The sequence below is a fragment of the Trichoplusia ni genome, chromosome 7, assembly GCF_003590095.1.
Source record: "Trichoplusia ni isolate ovarian cell line Hi5 chromosome 7, tn1, whole genome shotgun sequence".
NCBI lineage: Eukaryota > Metazoa > Arthropoda > Insecta > Lepidoptera > Noctuidae > Trichoplusia > Trichoplusia ni.
Genome location: NC_039484.1, coordinates 9,748,590 through 9,766,112, shown reverse-complemented (window position 1 = coordinate 9,766,112; position 17,523 = coordinate 9,748,590). Strand labels below are relative to the sequence as shown.

General features: G+C 37.2%; 1 protein-coding gene across 1 annotated transcript; it reads right to left on the bottom strand.

The window, feature by feature from the left end:
- Positions 1–25: 25 nt before the first annotated feature.
- Positions 26–948, bottom strand: LOC113496221 (39S ribosomal protein L14, mitochondrial). The gene is made up of 2 exons (XM_026875385.1): positions 675–948; positions 26–355 (listed from the first exon to the last, which is right to left on the bottom strand). The coding sequence occupies exons 1-2, from the start codon at positions 856–858 to the stop codon at positions 87–89; spliced, it is 453 nt and encodes a 150-aa protein (XP_026731186.1). The 5' UTR covers positions 859–948; the 3' UTR covers positions 26–86.
- Between the last annotated feature and the right edge of the window lie 16,575 nt (positions 949–17,523).

Genomic DNA, 17,523 nt, shown 5'->3' with positions numbered 1-17,523 from the left:
AGCTTAAAAAAATAAAATGTAGGTATGAATTATGATATAAATTTATTAATACTTACTATTCTAGCTACTTGACTAGTTACTATCATTTACACAAATCTGGTTGCTATAGCTAATAATTTGGTGTAGTCAGCCCCTTTGGAGTGAGTCTTTTCTTTGAGTATAGTGCGCAGGATGGTAGGAATGGGCACATGGATGCGATTACCTAGAGGTGTCCCGTTGTCATCTATCAGCACCACATTGTTGCTGTCAAACTTAGGTACTTTGACTTTCTGTGTCTGTTTCAAACCCACTAAGATGCCTTTCTTTTTTTGTCCTTTAATAGCAACCAATACTCTGTCACCAATGTAGCCCACTCCTGTAATGTAAAATGAATAATACATTAGCTACAAGTTTTACATCAATCCTGGACTTAACCTCTGTTTTTTAAAAGCTACATAATATAGAATCAGTTCATTATTGGTTAACCTCATGACCATTGCTTGCTAGTAATCTTTGAAGTGTTGTGATGACCCTGTTACATACAGTATACCTATAAATGAATTGTTTTAAAGTTGGTATAAGGAAGAATAAATCTAGTTAAAATAAAAGTAATACGTTTAGCGCCAGCGCCATAATTCTATTATGACATCCATTAAGTTGAGCCAGTTAGTGGAAAAAAGTCATAAGATACGTACTTGTTTTGTTGTAAACACAAATTACTTTAGGAGGTTTCCCTTCCGCCATGGCTCTTTTCCCAATTTCGGAGTTGTCGACTACTCTAAGTCTTGTCAATAATCTGACCTCATTGAGACAGGCTGTGGTGTGGAACCCGCATGTTTGCTGAGCGGATATAAGCTTGCTAACTACAGACTTTAACATCTCTTTTGGGTTGTCGTTTAATCGTTTTTATGAAGACAAAATAAAACAGTTGAGGTTATAAAATTGTATCACTTGACCGCTTAGAGCTGTCATAATATATGACAGTGACGTTTATTCTTTCGTTAATGGAGTGTAATATGTTGTAAGTTACATTAGGCAAGTTGCCTCATGTCACCATTTATAAAAATAACTTTTAATTCAAATATTATTCCGTGCAAGGGTCCGTAATATATAAACTTCAATAAATATTAATAAAGGATTGCTGTAAAAATTCAACTGAAACACCGTGAAAACACCGTGCGCCATGTTTCTACTTCACCAATATTGTAAACAACATATTGTCAAACGCTAGTTTCAGGTTATTCGTGGTCTTTCATATAAACGCCTTGATAATTTTTTATTTCACGTAAAAATACACAGAAATACACTGCAGTTCCACTGGACAGAGTTACGGGATCTTTTTTAACCAGGTGTTTCGCATATTCTCATCAATGGGTACTTTAATCCACAACTTTTCTGGGTTCTGTATTGATGTATTCTTCCATTCCCGCACGATACAATAGTGGTAATTACTATATTTATCATGTAATCCTTTCGAAGATATGGTTTTGAATTCCGATAAAAAGGTTATGACAGTCACGCGTAGTGTTTACAAGAATAGTCACGTCACGGCCCAGATAATTATAATTAATAGACCATCATGGCGGACGGCGTTTTTGATAGCATAGCGAAAATAAATTTTTAAATTCAAAATATATTGGGATAGGTGCTTCAGAAAAATTTAATAGTTTTTTTATGGTGTTATATAATCGTAATAAACCGTTCTATCAAATCATAAAAATAGTGGCAACTAGCCTTTTAAATATATATAGAAACTATATCTAATATTTACATTTTGAAAATATATAAGACTGAATATGAATGATACAAAATAAAAAATATTTTCAAAGCGACAAAAACGGCATCTTTATCTCTACCAACGTCGGGAATCGCGCCCAGAAGGCTGCCGGCATTGCCACGTCGAATGGCAATTTTCATTCTTTGAGCATAAAACAGACCACTCCCCTGATCACGGGTGGAGTCGACTAGACGCTTTGCGAGTTTTTAATAAAGAATTTGTACACCTGGCCCTCATGTTCGGTTTTTAGGGTTTCCGCGGCTCCAGCAGAAGCGCATTGCGAGATCTTTGTACTAAGAATGTGGGATGGCGCGAGGCGGTCGATGCGTGTCGCATCCCACACCAAAGGCCGAACCAATTTCTAAGGCAACATTCCGTCACAACCCCAATTCCGCTATTTACAATGGCCGATTGAATGAATGGCAATTGGATTAAATTTGCGACTATTCCTATTCCCTTAAGCATTTTGCCTACGCAATAGTTGGTTCATTTTATTGACTGTGAGTGTTCCGCCGCACCGTACTGAATTTCCGATTATTGTTTTTGAAACCTGCTCAGAAAAATAAGAGTAGTGTCATTTTAATCCTATTTCCATTAATTCATCGGCCATTGTAAACAGCGGAATGGGGGCTTCAGGTCTCTTCAGGTACCATCGTTGCTTACCAAACCATTCTTCTCTAAAACGGCAGGTACACCAGCAGTGACAAGAGCATGACGTATCACGACACCATGCCATCTGTTGATTACTACTAAGTGTACACAATAAAGTACGATATTTTTAATGTGCGTAGCCAGCCTGATAGATGAAACGTACTGCCGCCCGCTTGCAGTCAGTCATGACCGTATCCTCCATCCCTGTAATATGGCGAGGGAGGTGATGGCTGACCCTTGCGTCATACTCGTGAGCGGGTGCTGCTTGCGGTGGCTGGTCGGTCTGCTGACCTTGACCTTAGTACTTACAGTAATTCGACCTTCAAAAAGTGCTACTTAGTAGCCTAATCTGAATAAATGAATTTTGATTTTGATCCCAAGCAAATTCAGAACCATCGATTAAACTCAACAAACCCTCAGATCGTCGGAACTGTGACCCCGACCCTGACTTTTTCTATGAAGCTATCCAGTGAGTGAAAAAAGATACAAATAAGGCTTAAAAAAACTAGTGGGGAGATTGTTGTAGAAATGTATAGGTACATAGATTGACCTAATATTATAAGTAGGTAATCTCATAAATAAAATCATGGTTCAAGGCAATGAAGTTAGAAACTAGAGGTTTACTTGACTTGGAAGGTGTAAGTAACTCTTCAAGGATGAGAGAAGTCCTGTTGAGTCTAAAAGAGATTCTATTACAGTTACATATACTTTCATATAAAACGATAGTTTTATTCTTTTACTCTTTGGTTTATTTGCCAGTCGGCTTCTAACATACCTACCCGAATTTTATAAGAATTCATTACTTTTTGTCCATGTAAGCATTTGTTTTAAAGTAGCTAGTAGTACCTAGCAAATACAAAACGCACCCGTCTTATTCTTAGACTTCCGCTCCGAGGCTCGTCGCACTTCATTTTCCCACGTTTTTACTCACTTTATTTTTTTCCACTAATTTATTTATCTTCATCATCGTCATCATCAGCCCATATTCGTCCCCTGCTGGACATAAGCCTCTCCAATTGCATTTTATTATCTTGCAGGATTAGTACATCCTTGGTTTTTCGCTTCCCAAACTTTCTTTGATAGTTTTAGTCTAGTGGTAAGTGACTCTAACTGCTAGAACAGAGGTCGTAAGTTCGATTCCCACCCAGGGCAAATATTTCTGTAATGAACACGATAATTGGTTCTGTATCTGTCGACATTTATTATAAGAACTATAATAAAACAATAACAAGATCCAACGGACAAACTAGGTAGATTTTTTTTTGTACATTGTATCAAATTAGATCTTTAACATGTGCCTTTGGAAATTCATCATCATCATCATCCTAGCCTTTTCCCAACTATGTATGTTGGGAAAAGGCTTCCAGTCTGACTAGATGCAGTTAAGTACCAGTGTTTTACAGCGATTGCGTTTCTGACTTCCTCAACCCAGTTACCTGCGCAACACGACACCCCTTAGTTAGACTGGACCTTAGTAATAAATAAATAAAAATTCTCGTATATCGCGGTGTACGAAATTGAATTCCTCCGAAACTGCTTGACCGACTGTCATGAAATTTTGTGTACATATTTCGTAACTACTATTTTTCATATAAACTTTATTTAATCCCCTTTAGCTCATTTAGATGGTAAAACAACGATTTCTGAGCCAGCCTGTATTATCTAATAGACTTTATTACACATCACATGAGTACAGACACATAATAATATTTTTTATGATATCCATATTGATTGGTAGCAATTCCGTAAAGGCCTTTTCTAAAACTACAAACCAGTGTACGTGTAGCAATATTTATTTACAAATGGATTTTGAGAGATTTTTTTACTTGGTTTTAAATATAACAGTGATGTTGAAATACTTTTTTTTCGAATCGCATGTACAAACGTTTTATGACAAGGTAATTCCTAAGATACACAGAGTACTATCTGCTGACTTTCATGATCAAATGGCAAGAACATGACTTTTATTAACATGAAAATAATATGGTGTTTGGCTCACCATTACCCATTGAGTTTAGCTCGTAGTAATGAGTCTTCTTGTCACGTAGCAGCAGGTTGATTGATCCCATTGAAGTAATGAGAGCTGTGACAGGCGCGGCGTTGTGGTGCGTCGCCTTTCTAATTTATCACCTGAAACGACCCCTCCGCACACAAGACGTCTAGTTTGTGCAATCTTCAGAGTGGGATTCAATTACTCATTTTTATTGGTTTGAATCAAAGGAGTATTGATTACACAATCGTCTCCGGACGAGAAGTGGAGCGTCGGCGTGCGGTGCGGCTGCGGCGCGGTGGCGGTGCGGCAGCGGCGCGGCTGCGGCGCGGGCGGCGGGCGGTGCGTATTGATTGCTCGTCGTTAGGGGCACATCTCGATTACAGAGCTCGTCGCGTCAATGATTAAAGGCGGTAACCCAATAAGGAGCGGATTGCGGCGGTTATCGGAAACAAAACAAAAGAGTGCGGGCTCGATTTACGTCATTAGGGCGCGACAGGACGCGACACCTCGACTCAATGCCTTTTAAAGATGTTTAAGTTCCTTTATCGCGCTTATAATGGTTCGTTTTCGCGTTCGTATCCGCCGCTATTGTGCCGCTGTCCAAACAGACGCCCCCCCGACCTTCCGGATCCTCCACCGCACTCTGCTATCTGGCATGGGTTTGTTTGTATAGCTGATGGCTCGCTGCCTGTCACTTCCTTTTATTGGAACAATACTTACATGGTTCAGTAGAACTGCTAGTGAATTATAGAGCAATGTTTTGGATATCTCATGTCGTATTGTGTTACAGCTATTGTGTTGCCTGCCTCATATTAAAAAAAATAAAGAATGGAGAAAGTAAGTATACTTCATTTGTTTAGGTAAAAATTAACCGTCTTTATGTTTAAAGGCTCAGTTTAGAATAAAACGCGATTATAACTACAATAGAATATACCAGTAGGTAATAGTTTTATTTATTTTATACGTGTTTGCATTAATAGACACAAGAATGTTTAGACTTCCTATTTCATGATTGTACCTTTAAGTACGTAAATATAGAGTATGTATGGTATGGCATGAATAAAATGTGAATACGACAGTGATGTTCCCTGCAAGGTTGGAGCCCGCGGAGCTAACTGTCTGGACTATTTATTATCATGAGAACGTTGGATTTCTGTGTTGAGTATTCCGGATCGGTTATAATAAAACTATTCAATTAAAGTTAGGTATTGTTTAAGTTTGAAGTTTCGTTTGAAGTTTCTTACATTTTGTCTGTCTGTCTGCTTTTCCGATATATTGCCGGATGGTTGTCGGAAATATTACACTATTGTAAATATTATTATTATTTGGTGGCGTTATAATATATTTTGATTTACTGGATAACCCAACTGAAGTCCGCCTTGTCCGTTCCGAAACTGGTCGGGTTGTGCCGAAAACTACGCGTTAGTAAATCCTTTTGAGAAATGAAGGTAACTTTCTGTTTATTAACCATGTTAGTAAACGCGAGTTACGGTCTTCAATGACACCAGTATCTACTATACCTACACGTGTTGTCTTGACTCACTGATGTTGGTTTTGATGTGGTTTTGACGTTGGTTGATCCTCTAAAGTAGTTTCCTCTAGTCTCTAGGTACTACTAGAAGAATACTGAGCTAAGCTACTGGTTGCATACTAACTATAATAAAAGTACATACTTTTCCCATGTTTTATACACTCACTCTCCTTGTTTGTTTGTCGTTCCGGTTGAATTCTTGCAACCTAATTTTGACTCACTTCCCGATAAGCTAGTACACTGAAATTTCGAGGATAGCTTCAAATACAATGATAAGGCAATTTACAACTATAAAAACGGCTGGATCGATTTTGATAGAATTTTAATAGAGTGACATTTAAAAATTTGGGTTTTTAAGTTTTTTATCTATTAAATTATTTTTAATTACATATGGTTTTTTTGCTGGATCTTCTCCATATTAATGAACTCATGAAACCAGACTCTTAATATTAATGGTTCATTTTGATATTCAATTTTAAACTTATTTTTCATTTCTTGATTCTAAATTATATCTATCGTTTGCGTAAGGGATTGGGTTTATTGCTGTAATTAAAAATATCTGGTCACTCTTTATTAAATATGTCAAAAGCTTTTGTAGATGGAGTTCATGTAAGCCAATACTTTTTGATAAATATAATATTTGTTTCGACACTCACAGATGTGGAGACAAGTGGTCTTAACGATTGCCACTTTTCCGAGCGAGAAACCTTTTTTTTTGTTTCTTCAATCCAAGTTCAAAATCAAAAGTTTTTTTTTAAGAAGGCCGATTGCAGTAAGACAGTACAAACGGAGAAGAACTGAAGAACCAGCAAGAAACTCCAAACGTTGCTATTTTATAAATAAATGTAACACCTACACAGTTTATTATCCTACATTATTACGTATGTTTGCAAAAACAGCGTAAAATAGAAAACCTAGTATTTATTTGCATAGATTTAGCGGTGTTTTTAAACTTGCTGAATGGTAAACTGTGAATAATATGAAAACATTTTGTTTTTAAAAAAAGGCAAAAAAAGTTTTTCCCTTGAAAAACATCTTTCACAAAGCATATACTAGTTATCTTTTTGTACGTTTTTCGAATGCACATTATAATTACTTTCCAGGTAGTATGGTTACGATACCTACAGTAAATAGGCTTATCCTATGCTAGCGTCTTCTATACTGCATCTCCACACGCGGGGTGCGCGCCTGCCTCCAGCCGGCTCCTCGCAGAGCTCACAGTGCTGTCTGCAGTCCGTGATCCTAAATACTAGTACTTAGACACATTTGACATTTCGCTAATTAATCCTTTCCCCATCCGTCTGGATGAGGGCAGGCTATTGTGCACTCGCCACGTCGCGCTAATTTTTTGCCGCCATATTGAAAGAGGTGGCGAATCAAATAATGGAGAAATAATTTAATCAACACGCCCTCGTGGACGATTCGATTCTAAGTAGTGGTGTTAGGGTGTAATGTCGCGCGGAGGTTTGCGGAGGGTGGCGAAAAAACTGCGGCTCGTCGTGTGTGCAGCCGCCTTAATAGCCACCTCCCGTGTGACGCGCACCCCCTCCCCCGGCGGGCTGCTGCTGCCCCCCGCGGCCCCGGCCCTCGCGAAGTCTTTGCGGCCGCAAATTGAAATGAAATTGCATAATTCGCGCACGCAGCGCCACCCGCCGCCCGCACCAGCGCGCCGCGGCGCCGTCGGTACTGGCGAGATGTTTGCGCCTAATGAAGTCCTTTCGAGGCTCACCTGGGTTACGATGATTCGTTTTGCATAAATATAGAAATTTTATGAGCAAATTATGTTAATAGCAATGTGTTCAAACTTTTATGTTGCTATGTTACAGATGTTTGTATCTTTTATTAGAAGTTAGTATCTAAGTGGTACCTTCTTCATCATAAAGATGAAGAATTTCTCAAACCCACAGCAATTTACTGACAGCGTCGTGAAGCATACTGTTATAAATTGACTAAGTTACTTCATTAACTACATAACTATCTATCGTACTTGATCACATTAACAAATAAAAGTCATTTATTATAGCAAAAACTAGTATAGGACATTGATTATGGAGTAACAACCTCAGCTGTAGTTCAGAAAACTATGTCGTAACTATGTCTATTCCGACGTTGGTATTTTTAGTACAAAAACTTTACGTCAAGCAATGCTGGAAATATTACTGTTTACCACAAGTTGCAACATTTTCAAGATGGCCTGGTTGCCTGGCAACACGACTAAGGCTGACCAGGTGATGTCTGCTCACAGAGATGATTTGCATGTCTGTCCAATTGAAATGCTGACAAAAAAATGTCTCGTCATTTTTGCCACATTTATAGCAAAGATCAATTCGCTTTATGTTTGTAATAAGATGAATAATTAGATATATGTAATTCAACATCATAATGTACAGTATTTAAATAGTAACATTTGTGTATTTTTTAATTTATCTTTATGATCACTTTTGTCTTGTTCAAACGCAGTAATTTCAGTAAGAGTTTCTAGCCTTTAAATGAAGATAAAACAATAAGTTGGATATCGTGTGATGTCATTTACCAGTTTGTTTTTACTGGCAATGTCCAGCATTTCCATACTTTTTATGTTTATATCATTATACTGATTTGACTAAATTATAAGCATGTTTTCGATATTTTTTATTATCCATCGAATTATACATAGATGAATACCGTTGTCATCGGCGGACCAAAATTAATAAGGTTTGTTTCTCGTATCTGATCATAGCTCTCTTCGAGGCAGTTGTCTCTGTTGTCTTGTGACTCTTACGTGCACAGTGAACCTAAGGCTGTTAAAAAAACGCTGTTTTATTTCTTTTCTTTTTATTACCGGGACATTAGGCATTAGAGAGGAAACGAAAGCTTTAAAGAGGGCATCAGGTGCTCTTGTGAAAAATCTCCAGAATCCTATGCCCAATTAAAATTGAGAGCTTTGCTTGATTTATAGTTTGTTAAATATAGCTTGAGCACTATGACAGGTGACAATCAAAGCAACATTGAAATATAATGTGATGTATTTATCAATAGACTGCCTCATTACACTTATGACAGTCGAATGGATAAACAATTTGGTAGGAAAACCAACATAGAGAATTTACACAGTTTTTAATGTTTCGATACAATTATAACTCACAGCGAATATCTCAATTTTATTTAATTGTCTCTGAGTTCATGATAACTGTGACTCAAGTATAGTTATCATGATGAGATTTTTTCCTACCATGGTTTTTTTTAAATTTTACAAGGTTCCCATAAATTCAGCAAATGTAACTGTATTATTAAAATTGCAGTTTACAAAAAAAATACAGTTTTATCCACATATATTGACAACATCGAATACAGAACTATTGCGAATATAAAATTAAAGCTTCAATCAGTTGTTGTTCTGAATATTTTAAGCTCTGAAGTTCATGCAGCATAATGTCATAGAATACTAATATCTTTGACTTATCTAAACTTAGTAATATACAGCTGAATAATTGTTTGTTTGTTTGAAAGTGCTTATGTCAGGAACTACTGGTCCGATTTCAATAATTCTTTCAATTATATCAAATTAGCTATCTAACATAGCTAATTTGTTGAGGAAGGCTTATGGGTCACATATTATACCATCATGCTGTCATTAATAAAAGGAGTAATAGGTACAACTACAGAAAATGCCGTAACGGGGAGGAATCATCATCTTTGTTGCCCTGCTACAGCGGTTTAAGGTACGTAAATCATGTATGACGAAAAAGTTCCTCATCCGAGGTGTACAGATGCGTCTGCGACGGTATGTCTATATTTCAGGTGCACTGTAAGGATTTTTATGAAAATAAATTTGGTTCTAAAAGAATGCTCATTTTCAAGGCGTTATTTATCGCGTATGTGAATATCAAAATATAATTTTCAAGAAAGGCCTTCACATCATTTCATTTTAGAAAATACCTTAGGAGGAGAAATAACTGTTTAAACAAAACTCCAAAAAAAAAAGGATTGAGCGGTGGCATCGTCGATTGATTGATTTAAAGAAATATATAAAAATATCCTACGTGTTAATCCTATGTGGTTTTCGCGTGAAAGAGGAACAAAAATCCATAAATACAAACTTACGTTTATAAAATTAGTAGAATCACTGACACGCGGACGAAGTCAACAGTAACGGGCAACAGCTAGAGCTTGTGTATACGGATTTTGAAGCAAAGCTAATTACAGCTGTGCGCGACTTGGTGCGCGTTCGGTCCCCGCTCATAGCGAGTATTTTTGTGATTCATAAATAATTGTTATAAATCTGGGTAGTCTCTGGGCATGTGATACGATAGCTGCCTTGGCAAAGACTGCCTTACATAACATATCAATGAGAGGAAAGCAGTTCTGATCAAGTTTCGGTTTCGGCGGCTTCACTCTACATTTATCAGTGCCAGAAAGGTTTTAGTAATAGACCTCTGTGTCATCGCTACTCTCTCATTGCTGTATTCCGACGCCGAAAGATCGCGAAACTTTCTAACTCCGAGATGTACTCAGAACAAACCTCGATACCACTTGACTATCAAAGCAGTCTTAGTCGAATTAATCACACATGCTTAAATGGCTGGACAGATTGAGATGAAATTTAGTGAGGCAACTGACACTTCGGACAGTTAACTTTAATCCGCCTGTATTAAAGCAGGGTTATGTTTTTGCAGCTGTACCTGACAGCCAGGCGGTGAGCGGCAGCTAGTATAATTATATTTCAATTAAAGCCTTTGAAGATCAAGTACATCGGAGGTGAAATAGTACTAATACTTTCTGTAGTTGCACTATTTGCTGTCCCTTATTGATTATCCAGTATAGGATAATCTATCAAGACTAGTTGATACTATCTCAGTTATGTGTATCACTAGTTACACACTGATTCAGTAGTGCCACTAGTTTATCTCGGCAGTACGAGCGCGTCTAGCACAAGTGTCGTGCGCTCCTTCCTGACTACAAGTGCAACATTAATAAAATTAATCCGTCGTGTTCAATGTTGCCGCACTTCGTTGTCGGATCCGTATCGTGTCCAGTGTTTAGGGTATTCAACCTTAATCTACGATGAGTAAGATAAAAGTATTATGAAGTATTTATTTATTTATTTATATAGGTTTACCAACAGCTTCTGTGTACAGTAATGCTTATGTATATTGATAATAGTGTCTAAGACTTACACAGTTGCCAATTACTGGTTAACCAGCATTCACAAAAGAAGTGATAAGTGCTAGGAATAATCTAAAACTAGATTAACTAGGTTACATGAGCTTAAAGTTAAAATACAAGTATTTATGAAATGTATGAAATATTTACATTGCTTGACTAGCTAGGGATTCTTAGACGCCAACTGACCTGAGAAAGTTGCTTGAGTGGGCATCGAGGGCCAGCTCTACTCATTACAACTCTTTGGTATTTGTATCAGCTGCGGGCGCCATGCCGAGCTCGGCTGGATTTTCACGCTTTGCTTGTAAATTTATTGGTATTTAAGTATTTGGGGATATAGCTCTTCGAAGCTTTTAAAATTAATATCTACTTGCTCACCATCAAAATGTTAAACAGTGTGAATATCTTTTACTAGCTGTTGCCCGCGACTTCGTCCGCGGGGTTAGAAGATATAAGTTAGAAATTTTTGAACGGCAGCCCTCGAAGATGAATTATTATCCTTGTTTTATTATTACCATTGTATCCATTGTAGAATTTTTCAATTTGAACCAGTAGTTCCTGAGATTAGCGCGTTCAAACAAACAAACTCTTCAGCTTTATATATTAGTGTATAGGTATGGATTTTTATAAATGGACAAAAAAATATTGTATTATATCTGTGAATATAAGCCGAGAAAATGCTTTTTTACAGATTGTGCAACGAAATAAACAGCTTCCACCATCTTAAGACATTTGGGTTTCGCCCATGTCGCGACGCACGAGCACCATGGGAGCTAGTGTTACTCGTATTGCAAACATTAGCTCTCATGGTACTCAATCTGATAAGGAATATTGACTCCACTGAGCTTTTAAGGTACCAACAGGCTTCAAAAATGTCGTGTACAGATTCCGTAAATCTGGGAATCGGACAACATATTTTTTTTCATAACCCCATTTATTTTGACTTCTTAGGATTCGTATGGCAAAACTACGTTTGCTGGGATATATGTAAGTGTGTTTACAGTTTGAGTCTATATGGCGTTGTGTAAAAGTTTTGGAATGTATAATTATTAAAAAAACAAGGTTTAATCTTTTTATATTTCCTGGGAGTGAGAAAATATTGTAACTCACTAAGTAACGCAGCTCGTCCGATAGTCAAAGACAACTGTGGTTTACCGCCACGTCTACTAGGTCGAGGTGCCAAACCGACAGTGGCTAGACAGTAGAGTACATAAACAGATTAGCTTAGCACCATGTTAGCTTAGCGTACTTCAGGAAACAGTGTAGAGGTAAACCATACCAAGGGCGAAACCATTGACTTACAATGTGGTAGTTTCTCCCCGTTTGAATATAGTCACAGTCATAATCATTATGTAGAAAGGAAGTATTTCGGAAAGTCTAAAGGAGCTGGCCCACATAGCATCTTACATTGTAATACCTAATTATTTTACACACGTAGTATGCAGTATAATGTATTTTCTCATATACAGTTGCGGTGATCGACACCTAGTAGGTCACATTACATTTTAGTTGATTTTAGATTAAAGTTGTAAGACAAGGCATTTTGCACGCCTTTAAAAAGGACCGGGATGCTTCCCATGAAGTAATCTAGTAAATTAAATAAGATACAAATTCATCAAAGTTAAACTGTTGAGGCAATAAAAATAATAGACTTTTACGCAAGACTGGTGACTGAATATTTCTATTTAGCTCCTTACCAGTAGCTAAAAAGTTCAGATATTTTTTTCCTACTAACGAATATTGTTCTTGTTAAGTTGTATACAGAAATAAAGTGAATGTGGTGAAACAAATATGTAGTTAACCAAGTTTTTGTAGAAGGTAATGCGATGATTTCGGTTTGATTTACAAACGATTTATATGCACCACAAATGTTTATAATAGGTTTAGAATACTTTACTCAGACTCCTCTATTTATGTAGATAACTCGATTGTAAAACCGGATATACAATTTCGTGGAAATCAATATTAATCTAGGTATATGTTTTGCGCTGTTCCCGCATAAAACTTACTGTAATTTTATACATTTATTTTCGCAGAGAGTAACTTCTGGAGTTTTTGTCGGTTCATCTCCATAAGAATGACACTTTGAAACCGCGCAACTGGCTCTAATTGCGCGGTTCCAGTGTCAATGTAAAGTTTTGAAAGTGCCTGAAAAACGGCCTACAGGAAATATTTTTTTTTTTTGAAATCTGCCTGCAGGCTATAATGGGATTACTGTGCTGTATGTACATCTATTACTACTGATTGCCTATATGGTAAGAAACAATGAATTACATTAAAATTAACTTTGAACATTAATTAGATAAAATAAAAACGGTTATTGAAATTACATTACTAATGCAAAACACTGCGTTTGTTGTAGACATCACAAACTAATGAATAAAAATCATTGCTATAATGATGCTCTATATAATGCGGACAACATCACATACATTGTTCTGAACCCAAAGTAAGTTGCTAAAGCACTTGTGTTATGGAATTCAGATACAACGAAGATACCACAAACACCCAGACCCGAGACAATGTACAAATGTGAATTTTTACATTGACCCGACCGGGGATCGAACCCGGGACCTCAGAGCTAGCGACACCTTGAAACCGGTGCGTACGCCACTCGACCACGGAGGTCGTCAAATACGAGTATAAGTACCTACATCTAAGCTCCTATATATTCTGTACTTTCAAATGTATCTGAATATATTTTCAGCAAGCGCGTGGGTGGCGGGAGGCATCCTAGAGGGCCCCTTGATCGACAGCTTCTTGATATGGTAATTCAGGCGCCTCCAGGGACATCAGACCTTGTGCGAGGGCAGGGGGGGGGGGGCTAACGAATAAATGTGGTAATTCAATGTCATGGTAAACGGCGGAATACCCTCGGTATCTGTCACGAGTGGGCTCGTACAGGGCAACAACTAGAGTAAAAGAAGTATTAAGTGATTTATATAATTTTATTCGCGGAAATAAACATCAATGTACTTTTCTTTTGACTTTTAGATGTAGATGAATGTTCTTGCAAGAACTAGTATCAGTCGATTGATTTCAACAAAAACATGTAAAAACCCACCTGATATTAGTTAATAGATAACAATAACAAAAATTTGCTAAACTTTTGATAGTAACTGTCGTGAGAATGATTCATTATTAAATGATGTAACGGTTTACTCACGCGTATTTATCGGGGTAGCCCGTCAGTCAGTTCGACTCGGGATCCCGCCACGTCTGCTCATGATTAAGGACTCCGGTTGGGTCCGAAACTAGTCGGGCTACCCCGATAAATACGCGTGAGTAAACCGTTACATCATTTAATAATTTGTTAAACTTATTGTTTCTTATTTCGTTTGGATGATGTTCATCCTGTTGTCATAGTTTTGAATCAGCTCTTAGGCGTCTGACGTGGCTAGGCAGACCCTTTAAATATTTTCAGGTCAGCTGGCTTCCTCAGAATGTTTTCTTTCATCGTTTTAAACATATCAAAACATTTTATGATATGCATGTGAACTTTATACATTAGTGTGAATTTAAACATTTGATCTTTGACTGGGCAGACTTACGGTCAAATTACTAATCTTTTACTGCGCTTATTTTAATAAGGTGTTTACTAACGGGTATGGTGTGGCTTAGGTCAGATAGGCAGGCGCTCCTTGTAAAGCACTGGCACTTAGCTGAATCCTGTTAGACTGGAACCCGACCCTGACATTTGCGAAAAAGACAACTGATAGTATTAGATGTAAAATTTCATGACATATGTGCAGACAAAATTAAGTATGATCGTAAAAATATTTTCTGTAGTAATTTTGCGTTTTCAAAATAACTGTTAACTTTATAATGGTCACTAAGTAATAAATATATCACTATTTTTAGTCATTTCCATCCTCTTTTTTTCGGACTTTGTCACCCCGATACTGAATTTTCATTTTAGAGTTGTATCAGCTATACCACATGCACAAAAACACCTAGATTTAGAAGGAACATTTGTGAATCAACACGCATGCTAGAGGCTGATGTGGAGTGCTATTATATCTTGCTAATAATAATGCTAATTACGTAGTTACCAAACTTCTCTATATGGTATAGGGACCACGAAATACGATCATAGACATTTGTGTGGCTTAAGGTTTATGTCTCATAAAAATTATATCATCAGGTGTATACCTAAGTAATCTTTTTGGAGACAATACTATAGATAAAATAGTATGATAAAGATTAGATTTTTTTTTAAACTATTTATTATTACGTATAAAACTTTTTTTTTATTCTCTGAATAAATTCGCGATGCCTATTACTATTGTTGTTTGGAACCAAAAACTTGTACAACTGTTGTTTACAGACTCCTTCACGATTAATTAAGGACACACTTAAGGAATCGTGGGTTTCTATATGACTGCTTTCTACCTTTTACATCCCTTTAGTGGTGGATTTCGGAAATCGTGGACTTCCTTAATATATCACAATATTCAACCATGGTCATATTGTGTAATAGCATTATCTATACTATTATATAAAGCTGAAGAGTTTGTTTGTTTGTTTGAACGCGCTAATCTCAGGAACTTCTGGTCCAAATTGAAAAAATATTTTTAATAATGCAGGTATAAATCATAACTTATATCTTTTACCCACGGGGACGAAGTCACGGGCAACAGCTAGTAAGCAATAATGGAACAGACATAGAATGTCTATCTTATATATGGGATGGATTTTCTATATTCTTATGGATTACCAAATCGCTCTGATGAATGATCAGAAAACTGTAGCTTCAACATTACATGCCATTGATATCCTTAGAAGACAACTTGATGAGGCCACCGCTCGCGCCGCAGTCAGCGATAGTGTATCTCTTGGGTATCAGGACACCGGCCAGTGTTTACTACCTTATCCAGTAGGTAGGAAACAATTTTTAACGTTGTGATGATGATACTTATGGCTGGGACATCATTGTAAAATATTTTGAAAGAGTCTATTATGCATGGAAAAAATAAAGAAAACGAGAGGTATTTTCATTACGGTTTTAATTTATTTATATTTCAAGCACCACGCAAAAGCTTTTGTAGATTGAAAAGCGTGCAATATTTTTAATTGTCATGTACTTATCGCGTTTCATTATGTAATACAGGTTCTCCCGTCGTAAAGGCTTCACGTCGCCAGCTTGAGGGAAATAATAATTCCCGCTTTAAGTCGCGGCTGCGGAATATTTCCCCAATGATTAAAGCCGCGGAGTCACTTCACTCCGCACTCCATTATGCGAAACTGTAATCATGAAACTATCCACACAAGCTTACCACGCAACCTCGCAACAAGTTGAACGCGCGCGTTTACGTTACACCTTAGCACAATCGTCGCCGCGCCGGTAACGTAAACGTATCGCCAAACGTTACGGACTGCGGCTCCCCCGCGAGTTCGCCTACATAATTATTTAAGTTAATGATATACTACACCTTTCATGCTATAAATGATTTCTTTTTTCACCGCGTGCGAGTGGGACGGCGGTGGTATGTAAGGTGATGAGTGCGAGAGGGAGGCAGCGAGTAGGGTGGTGCCTCCCGGTGGTAATGCGGCTCTTTGGATTATAATATCGCGGAGTCCGCGGCTCGGCCTGAGAGCAGTGGGCTGCTTTTAATCTTGCTTACTTATGTACTCGCAGCCAAATACCTATGTACTGTTCTCACTTGCAAATAACTTTAGGGTTCTCTCTTATTACTTTTTCATTTTTGTTTGATGTTTAAAACGTTGAGCACGTAAATTATGTACGATTTAAGCAAAGTAATTAAGTTTTCTGATTACAGAAATACACTTATTGTTCCGAGTTCGGCAAAGGCAATGTAACAAAGTTGTTACCAGTTGCGATGGTCTGTGGTGTGTATTCAGTCAGTCTAGTATAGATTGCTGATAAGGCCCTAAGAAGTATTTGCCAGAGAAATATTTTTTCTCTATAGACTATAATGGTATCCTAGTGCATACTAGTGCATACTAGTATACATTAGATTTTTTTCAAGAAATAATCAGCGAGTATAAGTCAATTGAGATACTTATTCTTCTTTGAGCAGATATTTAATAGCTACGACACAAACTAATAATATGGCTCTCTACAAGCAAACGAACATATGTTTAAGATTTGTGTGGCTTTAGTATTTTTGTGTGCTAATGGATAGTTCAATAAAGATTTTGTGTTACGAGTATTATCGTATCCAAAAAGTAATCTTGTTATAACAAATAAAAACTATCTAAAATTGAAGGCTTTCTTTCATAGTTTATCACCACAACATCGAGTTGCACGATAATAACTGTAACGAAGTAAAATAATGTAAAATTATGCGAGGAGTGATCGTGAGCTGTTTATAGCTCCACGGCAAGTTGATAACATTACAAAATGACATAATAAGTGTTCATGAGTGTCCACGCGGCCGCGCGCTCGATACTGCTAAACTTCGTTACTCGCAATAAATTAGTTTACCT